The sequence below is a fragment of the Syngnathus scovelli genome, chromosome 1 (assembly GCF_024217435.2).
Source record: "Syngnathus scovelli strain Florida chromosome 1, RoL_Ssco_1.2, whole genome shotgun sequence".
Taxonomy (NCBI): Eukaryota; Metazoa; Chordata; class Actinopteri; order Syngnathiformes; family Syngnathidae; genus Syngnathus; species Syngnathus scovelli.
In genome coordinates this window covers 3,961,169-3,977,499 of record NC_090847.1, presented here as the reverse complement: position 1 = coordinate 3,977,499, position 16,331 = coordinate 3,961,169, and the positions used below count along the sequence as shown (strand labels likewise).

The 16,331-nt window shown below is 44.8% G+C and overlaps 1 protein-coding gene across 12 annotated transcripts in view; it reads right to left on the bottom strand.

Moving 5' to 3' along the window:
* Positions 1 to 16,331, bottom strand: part of spdl1 (spindle apparatus coiled-coil protein 1) — a 232,230-nt gene that overhangs the window by 165,587 nt on the left and 50,312 nt on the right. For all 12 annotated transcript variants that reach the window (XM_049740274.2, XM_049740261.2, XM_049740280.2 and 9 more), the window contains one exon: positions 1,418 to 1,516. In XM_049740274.2, the coding sequence (XP_049596231.1) occupies positions 1,418 to 1,516 (99 nt within the window). The remainder of the gene's footprint in view (positions 1 to 1,417; positions 1,517 to 16,331) is intronic.

Below are 16,331 nucleotides of genomic sequence, written 5' to 3'. Positions count from 1 at the left end.
CTACAGTATATTACCTTATTTTGTATTGTTTCATATTGTTTCATACTCTGCTTCCATTGCAGCCTGGTCATCCTGGAAGGGCGAGCCCCAATCTGCAGTCCCTTCTCAATTACCCTGTGGGTTATGAGCAGGGGATGTTGAGAATAACTGTCAACTTTAGGCATGTGAAGCCCTTTGAGACATTTTTGTGATTAATGGCTATATAAATGAATTTCACTTGAAGAAACTGCAATAATTATAATTTACCTATTTAAATAGGAAGTTTAGGTTTCTATAAAAATACAATTTAGCTGATGGTTTATGATACAGGCAAATTACACCAAAAGACATTGCAGATGAAAGTGCAATTTCTACATCAACATAGCTGGATTTCTTCTGGTCAGTTTCTCCGTTTGAATTTTAGAGTGCTTTTAACAGAGAAAGATGGGTTAGCTGTAGCCCAAGTGGTGAACGTACTTGTCTAGCACTTTTCTACCTTTCGTACACAAACCACATCACACAGCTTCCTCATTTACCTACTGATGACATTCCATTAGGAGCATCTCGGGGTTCACGGGCACTTCGACATGGTCACAATGGCAACGGAATGGACCGTAATCTATGGGTTGGGAGAAGGCCACTCTACCACCGAGACACACAAACCAGCATTGTACATACAAACTTTAAACAAACTCCAAACACATGCACGCACGCACGCACGCACGCACGCACGCACGCACGCACGCACGCACGCACGCACGCACGCACGCACGCACGCACGCACGCACGCACGCACACACACACACACACACACACACACACACACACACACACACACACACACACACACACACACACATACGTACAGTAGAAACCTAGATCTCTATGCTAATTTGTTCCAAAAGGGACATCAAGTAGCAAAGTCGTTGCGTACGTAAAACTACAAAAAGAAACAATGACAATACAGTAGAGCAACTCTCAGCATGAACCGTTGTGTTCTCGTGAAGGAAGATTTCTGGAAAATAGCCGCGCACGATTGCAGTCGGGCGTCAAAGGTTGACAACCTGCTAAAGAAAAGCACCAACAAACGCTGGTTTCTGAAGCTTTGACCCAGAACAGAGAAAAACATTTTTCCCAACATTTTGGGTCAAAAACGGAATATGTTCACTCCTGAGGCGGTCAACTTCCGCTGTATGTTTGTGTATACACACACACACACACACACACACACACACACACACACAAAACGCACGCGCACACAAACGCATGCGTACTTCTACGCCACGCACGCACGCACACACACACACATAGGAATGTGTTGAACAGACCTGAATTCTAAATCCTGAATCATCAAACATGCGCTCACAAATATAAAAAAATCTTGATTTTGTGAAAACATAGAAAAAATGTTCAGAAATGTTGGCCATTTGACATTTACCTCAGCAAAAAGAGAATTGCCCTTGCTGTTTGGATCCTGGGCTTGTTGTAGTACTCTTTCCATATGTACCTGGAGTTCACAGTTCACCTCACGAGATTTCTGTATTAAAGAAAAGAGGCAAAGAAATTACATATATATAGTCCTCGGCTTTGACATAAGAAAAATATGTAAAATACCATTCCATGAAACCTATGAACAATTCAAAATCATAAATTTGAGCACAAACCATGCAATAACATGTCTCAAATGTGTATTTGAAGAATACTGTTAAACATCCGACAGTCTTCTACCGGCACTTTCTCTCCAGTTTTCACGGACCCGGGCAGTTTGACGGAGATTCTAGCCAGAGCGGCGGTGCTCTACAAATTCTGCCGGAGACGGCGGCGTGGCAAGCGTGCCAGAGCCCTTGTGAAGTTGAGGTAGCGAGGCTTCCGTGCTCCCCTACTATCAATTCATCTGATGAATGGCCGCTCCACGGCGAACAAGATGGACGAACTGCTGTTTCTCATCTCATAGAGCCCGGACGTTAGCAGATCCGCCGCCCTGTGCGTCACCGAACACATCCCTGACCACGGCGTACAGATTTCGGCTCATACGTGCAGATCGCAGGACGGAGCTCACGGGAAAAACAGAGAGGTGGGTTATGCTTCTTCATTAATGAAGGTTGGTGTACTGATGTCACAGGTGACAGATGAGGTCAGACAGGAATCTCTATGGACCATGATGTTCACGGATGACATTGTGATCTGTAGTGAGAGTAGGGAACCGGTGGAAGGAAATCTAGAGAGGTGGCGGTAAGCCCTGAAAAGGAGGGGAATGAAGATTAGCCGAAAGAAGACAGAATACATGTGTGTAAATGAGAGGGATCCAAGTGGAATGGTGAGGCTACAGGGAGTAGAGATCCAGAAGGTAGGATTTTAAGTACTTAGGGTCAACAGTCCACAGCAATGGAGAGTGTGGAAAAGAGGTGAAGAAGCGCATCCAGGCAGGGTGGAATGGGTGGAGAAAAGTGTCAGGGGTGATGTGTGATAAAAGAGTATCAGCAAAAATGACGCAAATGGTCGACAAGATAGTGATGAGACCAGCGATGCTGTATGGTTTAGAGACAGTGAAACTGGGGAAAACACAGGAGATGCTGAGATTCTCTTTGGGAGTAACGCGGTTGGATAAGATCAGGAACAAGAACATCAAAGGGACAGCGCATGTTAGGTGTTTCGGAGATAAAGCCAGAGGCCAGACTGGGATGGCTCAGAAATGTTCAAAGGAAGGAAAGTAAATATATTTGTAGAAGGATGCTGAGGATGGAACCACCAGGCAGGAGGTCAAGAGGAAGCCCAAAGAGGATATTTATGGATGGAGTGAAAGAGGACATGAAGTTAGTTTGGGTGAGAGGAGGATTCATAGGATAGGGTGAGATGGAAACAAATGGTCGCTGTGGCGACCCCGGAGGGAAAAACCCGAAAGGAAAAGAAGAAGGTGTACTGATGTCACAGTGTTGAAAGCAGTGACGTGCGGTGGGGTTCATGACTGGGGAGGTTACTGATGCCCCCCCCCCCCGGTAAAATTTGTCCGGCACCTAACGGTGTCACAAAAAAGGTTGGGGAACACTGCTCTCGTGTGGCTTATTCCTTATTTAATTTTAACTATTTTAATTAAAATCTCATATCAGCAGTCTTCACACATTAAAACACTCAATAAAGCACATGGAATCAAAAACTTGTTTTCGACCGTGCGTACCACTTATTCATTATTTAATTTGAAATATTTTAATGAAAATCTCATCAGCAGTCTTCACACATAACACTCAATAAAGCACAAGGAATCAAAAACTTGATTTCGATCGTGCGTACCACTCAGTTTTAAAAGACATGTTCCGAAGTCCCGTTGTCCGAATCAAACCTTTTAACTCCGGAGTTGCTCTTCATTTACTGATGACCTCCTGCTTTGACCGAAAATCCATAGTTGATAATCATTTGGATATGTAATCCTCCATTGTAAAACGAAATGTAAAAACGGAAAAATCATTTGGACATGTAATCTTCCATTGTAAAACGAAATTTAAAAACGAAAAGAAAAGCAAAAAAAAAACGAATGTAAAACGAAATGGACGACTGCTCCTCAGCTGTTCACTGTAAATTTGAACTGGAGATCTCTTATTCTACAGGTAGGCACATGAAGCATCCCGGGATCACTAGCACCCCCTGCCATAAGGCTGGAGAACCTTTTTTTCGTAGCCTCCGTAAGGTATCTTTTCAAAGCCGTTTTGTTTATCTAAAGAAACACGACGTACAGACAGATGACAAAAAACACTAGATATTACGTATCTATATCAGCTTAATTATGGAAATTAGTTGTTATAGCCACAGTGTTTGAACACTTAAACAGCAACAAAGACAGAGAGCAGTTCAGTCTAACTGCATAGCCTGTCAACATCGGCAGCCATGTGATCATGCAATCCTCAGAGGAGGCGAGGCAGGAAGTTGGCTCCTCCGAGCGAATCGTCTTCAGTTTTAAAATAACTAAAAATTTTGCGATTTTAGTTCAAAATGATACAAAACTATTGAAATTAAAAGGAAAATGACAGTATATTAAAAACAATTGAATTTGTTTTTCCCCTTTTCATGATGGCAGGATAGGCGTTCCTCTGACCACACGTTCCTGGTTGAAAGAGTCTTGCAGCCCTCTCTTAGAGACACTTTTCATAAGCTGCCAGCTGTTTTATTCACCATGGCAGTTCTCCTCGATCGTAATGGCGGCTGTTTACATTCCACCACACACGCGTGCGATTGAAGCCACGCAGCTGCTGGCTGACCAGATGACAGACATGGAGAAAAAAATTCCCTAACTTACTGATTATTGTTTTGGGGGATTTTAACAGCAAATCTCACAGACACAAACTCCCAAAATGCAGACAGCACATCACGTGCCACACCAGAGGCGCACAGACACTAGACCACTGCTACTCAGTAATAAAGGACGCATATCATTCTGTGCCCCGTACAGCTTTAGGACTCTCGGATCACTGTCTAGTTCAGACCTGGGCAAATTACGGCCCGCGGGCCACATCCTTTGTGCGTCCCTGTCCGGCCCGCATGAGGCCAATCATCAATTATATTTGATTACAACAGTGTCGTGCGTGCAATACAACTGTTTTGCTTTTATTTTGAAAGGTGTCGCACTTCAGTGTAGCGTAACTGTATGTGTGCTGTGCGTGAAGGTGAACAGTGTGAAGTAATGCAAATGCGTGCTGACACTCAGACAAGAAAAGTTGACAAGGAGTGCCGTGTTTTCAACAAGACATGGACTGCCAAGTATTTCTTTACAGAAATGAAAGGTAAAGCCGTGTGCCTGATTTGTGGTACACAGGTCGCTGTGTTTAAAGGATATAATTTGAGTCGTCACTACACGACCAAACATGAGAAAAAGTACATCTGTCTGATAAACAGCGCGCAACAGAGGCTGATGCATCGCTAGCAAAACTGCAAGCCCAACAAGGACTTTTTATCAAACTTCACACCCAGAGATGCAGCGGCTTTATCATTTGAGGAAAAGTTAAAGAAGTTAAGAATAAATTGACCTATACACTACAATTTCACATAGCTTAATATACTAAATATAAACAGAATAATTGTATTATTCTAATTACCAGTACCAGCTATTTAAAATACATAATTTAGTGCATTTTACAATGGAAGAAAATTGAGCAGGTTTAAGTTATCGTAAGTGTGGCCCTCTGACACAACTCAGGTTTTTCATGTGGCCCCTTGTAAAAACTAGACTCTAGTTCATCTAATACCAACCTACAGGCAGAAATTAAAAACGTCTAAGCCTGTAGTGAGGAATGTGAGGAAATGGACAGTGGAGTCAAAGCAGGATCTCCAAGCCTGCTTCGACTGCACCGATTGGGGTGTTTTTGGCCTACAGGCAGGGGACCGTGACCTGTTCAGGCAGGCCAGGAAAACACTGACCCGAAAGATTAGGAAAATTAAGAGGAGCTATGGCCAGAGCTTGGAGAGACACCTCTCTGCAAACCCGAATGCCTCATCAGTGTGGAAAGGCCTGCAGAGCATCACGGGTTTCAGGAGACCTGTGGAGAACCCCAGGCTTGCAAACCAGCTAAACCGGTTTTACTGCAGGGTTGAACGGTCCAACAACACAATAGAACCTCCTGCATCACAATCAACATCCACACCTCCCCCCACAAGCCCCCTGTTCAAAACTCCATCACCGTTAACACCTACTCTCTCTGTTTCAGAACCCGCGCACGCACTTCAGATCCACCAGGAGGAGGTGTGTCAGATGTTACGGAGACACAAGGTGAGGAAGGCACCAGGCCCAGACGGTGTGTCCGCCTCCTGCCTGAAAGTCTGTGCTGAACAGCTGGCACCCACCTTAACACGGATCTTCAACCGTTCCCTGGAGCTGTGTGAGGTGCCCACGTGCTTCAAAAGCTCCACCATCGTACCAGTGGCAAAGAAGCCCACCATCACTGGATTGAATGATTACAGACCCATCGCCCTGACATCTGTGGTCATGAAATCCTTTGAAAGGCTAGTGTTGACCCACCTGAAGGACATCACGGGCCCCCTGCTCGACCCCCTGCACTTCGCATACCGGGCAAACAAGTCGGTGGATGATGCAGTCAAAATTGGACTGCACTACATCCTGCGCCACATCGACACCCTCCTGATATCCTCCAACAGATGCTCACCGAGCTCACGGTGCCTGCCTTGTCAGTGGATCACCAGCTTCCTGACCAACAGGAGACATCATGTGAGGCTGGGGATACCGCATACCGGGCAAACAAGTCGGTGGATGATGCAGTCAAAAAAAAGAGATGCTGATTGCTTAAATTGCCATATAAGTATGCAACACCTTGTGTTTATTTTTGCTTACGAGACAAAGGCCACATGCTCCCTCCCTCAGGGGCTTTTGTCTCACATTGTGGGTAGGACAAATCCAAATAAAAAGAGTAGGAGTGCATACAGATATTTAGTGTAGTAAGATTGTTGTAAGCTTTCTGTATGGCACTCCGCGCGAACATTCGAATTAATATTCTTGTCTCATAGTGATTTATGTTTGCTGAGTCTTTTCTCTTTACTTTATAGTACACATGTCAGTAAAATAAACCTGACAGAAATTGGGGGCTCGTTCCGGAATCTCAACACACCTGACGGAGGTCCGGCAGACTTGTCGACACAGGAGAAAGTCCTCGGCCGAGGTAATCGAAGTCCTTTTTGGGACTGTCTCGATCAGTCGGTTGGACACCGGAGGGGTTGACGAGATCATCCGAGGAAGAGAATCAGCAAACCGTGAGTAAGAATATTGATTCCACTAAAAGGCATGAAAGACTGGTGACAAGAGGTCACTTAAAACCTTGACAATTCTAGACTCTATCAAGTGCATATAAAAACTGTTAAAATCCGCGAAGGGTGGTGGGGCCCTCTAACTCATAGGGTGGTTAAATTCCACGGGAGGGCGGACTCCTCTGTTTTTTTGATAAAAGTACAGGTAATTGAGAGCAGTTAAATTTCGCAGGGGCGTTTGTGGAGCCCCCTAACTTACAAGTTAGTTAAAATCCGCAGGAGGGCGAACTCCTCTGCTTGCCTGAAAGTCGACTAAAAGTGTGTGTTGTGTGACTGTGTATGGTTTGATTGAGAGTGATCTCATTAGAGCTCTCCTCTATATAAAAACACAGGATTGTAAACAGTGGCTTTGTGTGGAGGCAGAGGCAAGAACTCTCCGCTCCCTTCGGGGAGGTGAAAGGAAACTTACCACACATTAAACATTTAACCACTGTCCTGTGAATAAAGTTGGCTTTTAGGACACTGTAGGTGCCATTCGAATTGCCAACTCCGAAATTTAGAAAAATAAACCATGGGAAAATCAAATAGTAAGCAAAAGTCCCTACCCCGACAAATTAATGGAACGGGTCGACCCAGAAAATGTAAAATATCTTGACGAATGGATAACTGATTACAACTTCGACGGTCAGTTGAGCTGAAAATCATTGAATAATCTCAAGCAATTAATTAATGCCAGACATGGCGTAAACAAAAAGAAAATGAATAAAAACGGGCAAATAGGTGTGTTCTTAATGGGCTCCATGTGGTCTTATATGTTGTGCGTCATCCTTTTGTGCTGGTGTGTGTGTGTGTGTGTGTGTGTGTGTGTGTGTGTGTGTGTGTGTGTGTGTGTGTGTGTGTGTGTGTGTGTGTGTGTGTGTGTGTGTGTGTGTGTGTGTGCGCGCGCGCAGAGGATCCTCATGAGTGGGTGTGTATATGAGGGTGTGTGAGTGAGATGTGTGTTCTATGGAAGAAATCAGTAATGGAGAATGTTCAGGAGGCTGTTGAGCGACAATAGGGAAATTAAGAAGTGGACGATGGTGTGTTTAAGTTGGTTAGAGAAACTATGATGAAACAATATCAGCACGGCCTTGCTTGAGGGCCGTAGCTGAGGGTGTGGATAAATGAGACAACAAATGTTGTGTAGAAGACATTGAAAGATGTCGAATGTGAACATGATGAAGGGCGCAACAGCAAAGTTGGCCTGCTCTTTGAAAGGGTGAGACTGATGAGCGTGCCTGCACTCGCGCGTAGTCGCGGGTCTGGGCTGTGCACGTGGGCCTGTACTATGCTCGTGTGGGCGGTGGGCCGGCATCATGATTGTTGTAGCAAATGGCCAGCCTGTGACCAATCAAAATTGATGCTCCCCCCCCCCCCCCCCCCTTGCGCAGGGATGCTATGGCTGTGGGCGGGGCAGGGACAGTGTGAGTTTCTCAGTGATTGTTTGAAGCAGAGTGATGCTTAAGGAAGATCTGACAGACCTAAGGTATAATCAAAATGTCAAAATGTTTGAAGGTATTGTTTGTGAGCTGTGTCTCTACTGTAAGTTTTTGTGTTGTCTGTGTGCTGTCAGTGTTATGTGTTAAAAGGATGAAATTGGCTAATGTAGGTGCACAAAAGAATTTGCTAGACTGTAAACTCTGATTTGCACCACTAAACAAAAGCAATTTTGTATAAATAAAAGTCCCAATGATCATCGTCACACACACATCTGGGTGTGGTGAAATTTGTCCTCTGCTTTTAACCCATCCCCATGTGATTTTGATCCATCCCCTGGGGGAGAGGGGAGCAGTGAGCAGCAGCGGTGCCACGCTCTGGAATCATTTGGTGATCTAACCCCCCAATTCCAACCCTTAATGCTGAGTGCCAAGCAGGGAGACAATGGGTCCCATTTTTATAGTCTTTGGTATGACCCGGCCAGGGTTTGAACCCGCAATCTTCCAGTCTCAGGGACACTCTACTATGACCACTGAGCTGGAAGAGAAGAAAGGCAAGCAATTTTTTTGGGGGGGGCAGAAACTGGTCCACACTCCATTAATGCCTAGCCCTGATAAAAAAATAAAATAAAAATAAAATAAAAAAAACAATTGAGAGGTGGAAAGAACTTGCTTTCTGGAATTGGATGGAGCAAAATTATGAGATAACGACATTTCAAAGCTAAATTCAGAAGAAATAGTCGTTTGGTTGTGTCAACACTATACAAGTTTTTACATTGCAGAATAGGAGAGCGATTTAATAAGTTAAAATTAAGAAACAACAACTATTAACTATTATTTGTAGTAATACAACACTTTACTACATACAGATTCTCTGAATCATGCAATGCAGTAAAATAAAACAGACATTTTGATTTTTATTCAAATTTCTAAGATTCTTGTTATAAACGATGAGAAAATGATTGAAAAGGGCCAATAGAAATTACACGAAACTGAAAATGTCTAATCATTTGCAAGCTGAGTCGCTCCCCATTCGGGGAGGCCATCCATTTACTTACAAAGCTAGTTGTGGAAGCAGTAGCTATATGCACATGTGCAGTGCACACACACGAGACTGATAAGGTGTCAAGAGGTAACAAGCTTGCAGACAGAACCGCAAAACTGCAGCGCAAAAGACAGTTCAAATTGTATACAACACAAGAAGCTGATTAAATCACTGACACATTTTTAAAGATGTAAAGCGACAAAGTCCATAGACTGAAATTCAATTATGGACGAAAAGAGGGGCAAGAGTAGAGAATGGCATCTATAAATTACCAGAAGACAGACCTGTCCTACCAAAGAACCTATACAAATAGGCAGCAATATTGAGCCATAGTGCGTGTCACATGGCTCAAGAGGTGGGATAGTGAGACTGGTCAGTCAGCTTTATACAACATACGGATTTGATTCATATTCAAAACATTTTCAAAACATTTTTTGTTTTGTTTTGTAGAGCTTGTTTAACATGCACTAAACACAATCCACAGGGTTATACTGCCTGGTCATAATAGATGCATTCTCAAAATGGTTTGAATTGGCTTCAACAAAGAAACACTGAATGCCTTAACAGAGGAAAAAACGTTATGTAAAGAAATAATACCAAGATGTGTGATTTCGGAGATAAATTCTCATAATAATGAGAAACACTTTGTAAATCAAGCAATGGGGAGAATAAGTACAATGTTCCATAAAGACTTAAAAATCATTGTGCACACCATCGCATGTGAAGAAGTGCATGGACAAAATGTTTAGACCTGGACAAACTGTACGTGAATATTACAAGTACTGTGGGTTTAAACCCGTATGAAAAACTGTTTGTGCGACAATATGGATTACCATGTTTTAACTTTAAAACAAGGGGGGAAACTAAGGATGTTTAAAATGTGGCCGATTACATGAAGAACATGCTAGAACATCTAAAGAACCAAACCAGTAACACTGATGACGAACACATCTCTCCGCAAGATGACCCCAAAGTGGTACCGGGAGACTGGGTCTTGATCAAGAGTATCAAGAAGAAGAATTGGCATTCACCCAAGTGGTAAGGTCCCTATTTGGTATTGCTCACAACACCTAATATTTTAAAAATAGCTGAACGCAACACGTGGATTCATTTATCTCATTGTAAAAAGGTGATCTCCACAGACCCAACTTAAGTAAGGAAGGTGAGCAAAGCCTGGTAATAGTGCCTGATCCTGGTGTCAAGATCCAGGGTTGACACGAAAGCTAGCAGAAGATCTTCCAAGACACCGACCTGAAGCTCAGGACGTTGACTCTGGGGAGATCTAAAAATAAAAACGTTAAAATGTTCTCTTGCTTACTAAAAAGCTGTGAGAAACTGTTGGCCTGCGCAAAGTCAATGATAAGCCTTTATGTAGCTTGTCTGATTTGTCTTGCTTCAACAGTATTGGTCGTGTACGTTCTGGCTACTGTTAACTTTGAACTAGATGAATCAGGGAAAGAAACTGCTAGACATAAGCGTGAAACCCAAACCCCTTTTGATCATGTTGTGTGCACACCAGCTGTCATCCATGCTCCAACATGCATGCCATGGCTTTTGTCTTGGACTTACAATAACTCATTAATGTTCACGGTGGCTCCTAACACATCTTCCTCTATTACCTTACCTAGGAAAAGTTTAAAGGGTTTTCAAAACAGCCACCCCACTACTGGGGACAAATGGCTCGGATATTGGTGGTATTTAACTGGTCACCCGGTCAGCACTGACTGGAGTACCCTTGTCACCACACAAACGTCAGACTATTGGCCCTCCGGTTCCAGTGAAGAGGCTGTGTTTTTTGCTAAGCGAGTAACTTTGAAAAACCAGGGCACAAGCCTCCTTTTTAACCTTTGCACTCCCAGATGGCCAAATTCGGCCTCCAAACGCCACTTTGTTTAACACTTCCTGTTGGGGTTTTCAGTTGCTTGGTCTTCTGGGATTGATCCTCATTTCCCTGTCGTAATCTGCATTAACAAAACCATGTCGATCGCCGACCGTCCAGGTATGAATAATTATACCCTAACAGCCGGAGCAAAAATCACAAGTGTACTCCTCACTGATATAGATAGCTATTTTGTGGCCTCCACAGGTATAAGTGGTCAAACTAACAACTGGCTCTTTATGGCTGAGCAAGCTGCAAAGATGACTAACACCATGTCATTGCATGTATGGGACCACGACCTCTTCTGAAAATCATACCTGCAAATGTTGTTCCAAAATGTGCTGTTGTTTTAATGTTGAACTTGTCCATACCACCTACTCATGACTGTTTTAAATGGGATAGGATTTATCCTGTTTCTTTCATGACAAAAAATAAAACACTTTTTTCTTCTAATGTTGCTAAGGGTACCGTAATTTCCGGTGCATAAGCCGCGCCGGTGTATAAGCCGCACCAGCTAAAATTCGGGGATATTTTAGTTTTTTTCTTACATAAGCCGCACCGGACTATAAGCCGCACGCGCACACGAGTTTTTTACAAAGAAAGACAGTACACAGAAAGCCTTTTTGAAGTTTGAATAACATGCTTTAACATAGCCTGTGACGCAGCAGTAGTACCGCAGCAACATGGAAGTGTGCACGCGAGTTATTAACAAAGAAACACTGGACACAGAAAGCTTTTTTAAAGTTTTAATAACATACCTTAACATTCCAAACACTGCCTGTGACGCGGCAGTAATACCGCAGCAACACGGAAGAAACACAGCACTAATAGGGTTTGATTAAATAAAACATACCGGTAAAAGTCACTGAGACGCGGTGGTAGCACAGCAGCAATACGGTAGCACAGCACTAACAGGGCTGGTTAAAGTAAAAGTAAGAAAAAAAGAGCTTCATCGTCTTCATCTTCCTCCTGTGCACTGAAACCGTCGAAGACTTCCTCCTCAATTTCCGATTGGAATAGCGTTAGATATCCTTCGCCACACACTTTCTCAGTATCTCTTTCGTCGTCGTTTTTATCCATTTCTTCTAGCATTTTCCATGATGAGGGTCCACGAAATAAAGAAAAGGGTGCCGCAACACAATATCAACATCGACTGCCTTTAGCTTAAAAGCGGCATCATATGCATTTCTTTTGTCCCCCATAATGACGGTTTGTGTATAAAAGCTTCCTTTCAGTAATGTCCGTCTTGCTCGCGTTCTGCGTGATGCGCGAAATATTGCAAACAAATTAGCACGTCTTCTTTGGCGCAATATCTCTTCTTCGCCTGTCTCGCTCTTGCTTCCTGCTAGAGCGCCCCCTGGAGGCTGGAGGACGTAAAAATCCATAAGTACACCGCGCCGCCATTTAAGCCTCAGGGTTCAAAGTAACCTTCTGAATAAAATGCATTAAAAGTTCACATTCATTACAACTTGTTTTTGGTGAGCAAAATGTCAGAAGAATTGAATTAAAATGCTGATTGATTGGGTTTTAATACAATGCAGATGGTCCAAACAACGCCACTGCTTTGTGTAATCTTTGAGTCACATGGCAGTGTAAGAGAAACGGTTTAGAGCACAGGTGTCAAACTCAAGGCCCGGGGGCCAGATACGGCCCGCCACATCATTCTATGTGGCCCACGAAGACAAATTGTGCATCAAATTCGTGTGTCATTACTAGAATTGCAAATTGTCTTCACTTTTAATATCTTTTTTTTTAATATTTGACCAGTTTTTACTCGTCTGATTTGAAAATGAGTTATTTGTCAGTTTGTTTTGTAGCTTTTACTGTATATAATAGTGTTAAGAGTAAAGTGCGATCAAGTCATCACAAAAATCACGAAAAAAATCTTATATAAGCCGCACCTGACTATAAGCCGCAGGGTTCAAAATTTTGGAAAAACGTCGCGGCTTATACACCGGAAATTATGGTAACTTCACGTGCATTAAATTACCCGGTACCGGTGTGAAGCTAGGTGCTCTAGCCACGCCGTGGTGTGTTTCTTTGACAAATGTCACTGCCCCTTTTTTGCCCATTGCTCGTTAGTGACATTTGGTTTTGGTGTAACAGTAACAAACTTTATGATAGGTTGCCTTTAAATAGTTTTGGTGTTTGCGCTTTGGTAACCCTTTTGCTTCCTGTTCAATTGATTCCCATGACTCCTTATGATCTGGGACTTTTTGTTAAGTCCATAGTGCCCAAATTCTGGTTCAGAATGAAGCGAAGCATCGATTGGCTGGGCTCAGCAGATCCACCTTACATTGACGCCATTGGTGTTCCGAGAGGAGTACCGGATGAGTATAAGCTGGTGAACCAGGTAGCAGCTGGTTTTGAATCCACCCTGTGTTGGTGGTATACTCTTAACAAAAATGTCGACAGGATCAACTACATCCATTACAACGCACAGAGGCTTGGAAATTGGACAGAGGCTGGTTTTAAAGCGATCCACTCCCAACTGGCTGCTACTTCCCTCATGGCTTTCCAGAACCGGATGGCCCTTGACATGCTACTCTCAAAAGAGGGAGGTGTCTGCGCCATGTTTGGTGAGCAATGCTGCACATTTATTCCAAATAATACTGCAGCTGATGGAAGCCTGTCCCAGGCTCTTGAGGGCCTGAGGACCTTGAATGGGAAGATGAAGGAACACAGTGGGGTGAACACGGAGGTTTGGAAAAACTGGTTGAATGTGTTCGGAAAGTACCGCACTCTGGTTTCCTCGGTCCTGGTCTCCATTGCCGTTTTTGCTGCTGTTTTAGCCTTGTGTGGATGTTGTTGCATTCCATGTCTCCGATCCCTAATTAACAGGTTAATTACAACTGCTATTTCTCCAGCAGCTGAGACTTTTTCCGTTGCTCCAGAGGGACGACTTTTTGACTGACAACGATTGTCACTCGAGCAATGACTCCGTCAGCGAAACTTCTACTACTACTGTGGTAAACCTGTCCGGTTTGTTTCCCATGTTTGACATTGATGATTAAGATTCGATCTCCTCCCGAGTGTAAATTTGTTCTTGTGAAATGTGATCCCACGGCTGAAAATCTTTTTGAAGTGGCCGTTTAGGTGATAAGATAGTCCGAGAACTTATGATAAACAGGTGGGAATTGTTAGAAAAATGTATACCGTATTTGCCGGTGTATTGGTCGACCTTTTTCGATCCAAAATCGACCGAAAAAAATCGACCTCGGCCACTTGGCTAGTGCGCACGGCCTCCCGGATGTGCCGGGCGGGTGCGCGAGCTCGCCGGCCGGTGGAAGTCCAATGAGGCGCCGCGATCTCCTCCGCGGTGCTTATGAACAGCCGATCCGCTCGGCGGGGGCTATTTTCGGCCACTTGGCGCGTGCGCACGGCCTCCCGGATGTGCCGGGCGGGTGCGCGAGCTCGCCGGCCGCTGGAAGTCCAATGAGGCGCCGCGATCTCCTCCGCGGTGCTTATAAACAGCCGATCCGCTCGGCGGGGGCTATTTTCGGCCACTTGGCGCGTGCGCACGGCCTCCCGGATGTGCCGGGCGGGTGCGCGAGCTCGCCGGGCGCTGGAAGTCCAATGAGGCGCCGCGATCTCCTCCGCGGTGCTTATAAACAGCCGATCCGCTCGACGGGGGCTATTTTCGGCCACTTGGCGCGTGCGCACGGCCTCCCGGATGTGCCGGGCGGGTGCGTGAGCTCGCCGGCCGCTGGAAGTCCAATGAGGCGCCGCGATCTCCTCCGCGGTGCTTATAAAGTGCCGATCCGCTCGGCTTGGAGCTATTTCCGGCCTCCCGTTGGTGCCGGGCGGCGTGCGCGAGCTCGCCGGCCGCTGGAAGTCGAATGAGGCGCCGCGATCTCCTCCGCGGTGCTTATAAAGTGCCTATCCGCTCGGCTTGGAGCTATTTCCGGCCTCCCGTTGGTGCCGGGTGGCGTGCGCGAGCTCGCCGGCCGCGATCTCCTCCGCGGTGCTTATAAACAGCCGCATGCGCACGGCCTCCCGGAATTTGAACACATTTCGTCAATAAATTTCGCATATTGAATTTTGAAGTTTAATATAATGCAACAATTGAGCTCGACTTATACAAAGGATATATCATAAAATCGTAAATTTCCGTCGAATTTTAGGGGGTCGACTTATACACCGAGTCGACCTGTACACCGGCAAATACGGTATATATTTGTTATCATGCGTTCTCTAATCAATGCTTACTGCAATATCACTGCAATATATGCTTGCTGTTTGGCTTTGCTGTTTTTTATGTTGTGCTACAGAAAAGAAAGGTCACAGCTGGGTCACGAGAGAGGTGACGGCTAGGTCAGGCAGGACGCAGCTACCAGCTTGCAACTCTGCAATAAGAGAACATCTACCGAGACAATTCGTAGAAACAACATGCCTGACCACAGTTTTACACTCTCAGATGGAGCGGCAAGAAAACGTCAAGTTTCCTGTTTTTATCATAGAGACAAAGAGAGATGCTGATTGCTTAAATTGTTTTGCAGACATTGCCAGATAAGTATGCAACACCTTGTGTTTTTTTTGCTTACGAGACAAAGGCCACAGGCTCTTCATTGCCACTCGTATCCAACTCCCGTCCTCACGCCTTCCCACTGTCAGATCATCTCTGCATCCTCTTCTCCAGCCCTCTACCCTCGCCTCATAATCCCACAAAACGCACCATCTCCTACCGCAACATCAAGAAAGTAAACCCACTCACACTTTACCATCTCATATCCCCCTCCTATTCATCTGCTACCTCTTCCCCCTTGGTTATGTCATCCGCAAACTCAATCTGGACTTCCACTGTTACGCTGATGACACCCAGCTCTACATACGCACCGTACCCACCCGAAACCCTCCCCTCACCCACCTTGAAACGTGCATCTCTACAATAAAAACATGGCTGACCCACAACTTTCTCAAACTCAACCGTGACAAAACAGAGCTCCTTCTCATAGGCATTAAATCCTCCCTCAATAAAACAGGACCCATCTCACTCATCATTGACTCCTCAACCATCACTCCCTCCCCTCTGGCATGCAACCCCAGCGTTATCTTCGACCCTACACTGTCCTACCACGCTCATGTTAGCTCAGTTGTCAAGACCTTCTACTTCCACCTCCGTTGCATCGCCAAAATCCGACACTGCCTCTCTCTCCCTGCCGCTGAATCCCTCATCCATGCTTTCATCTCATCCCGGCTTGACTACTGC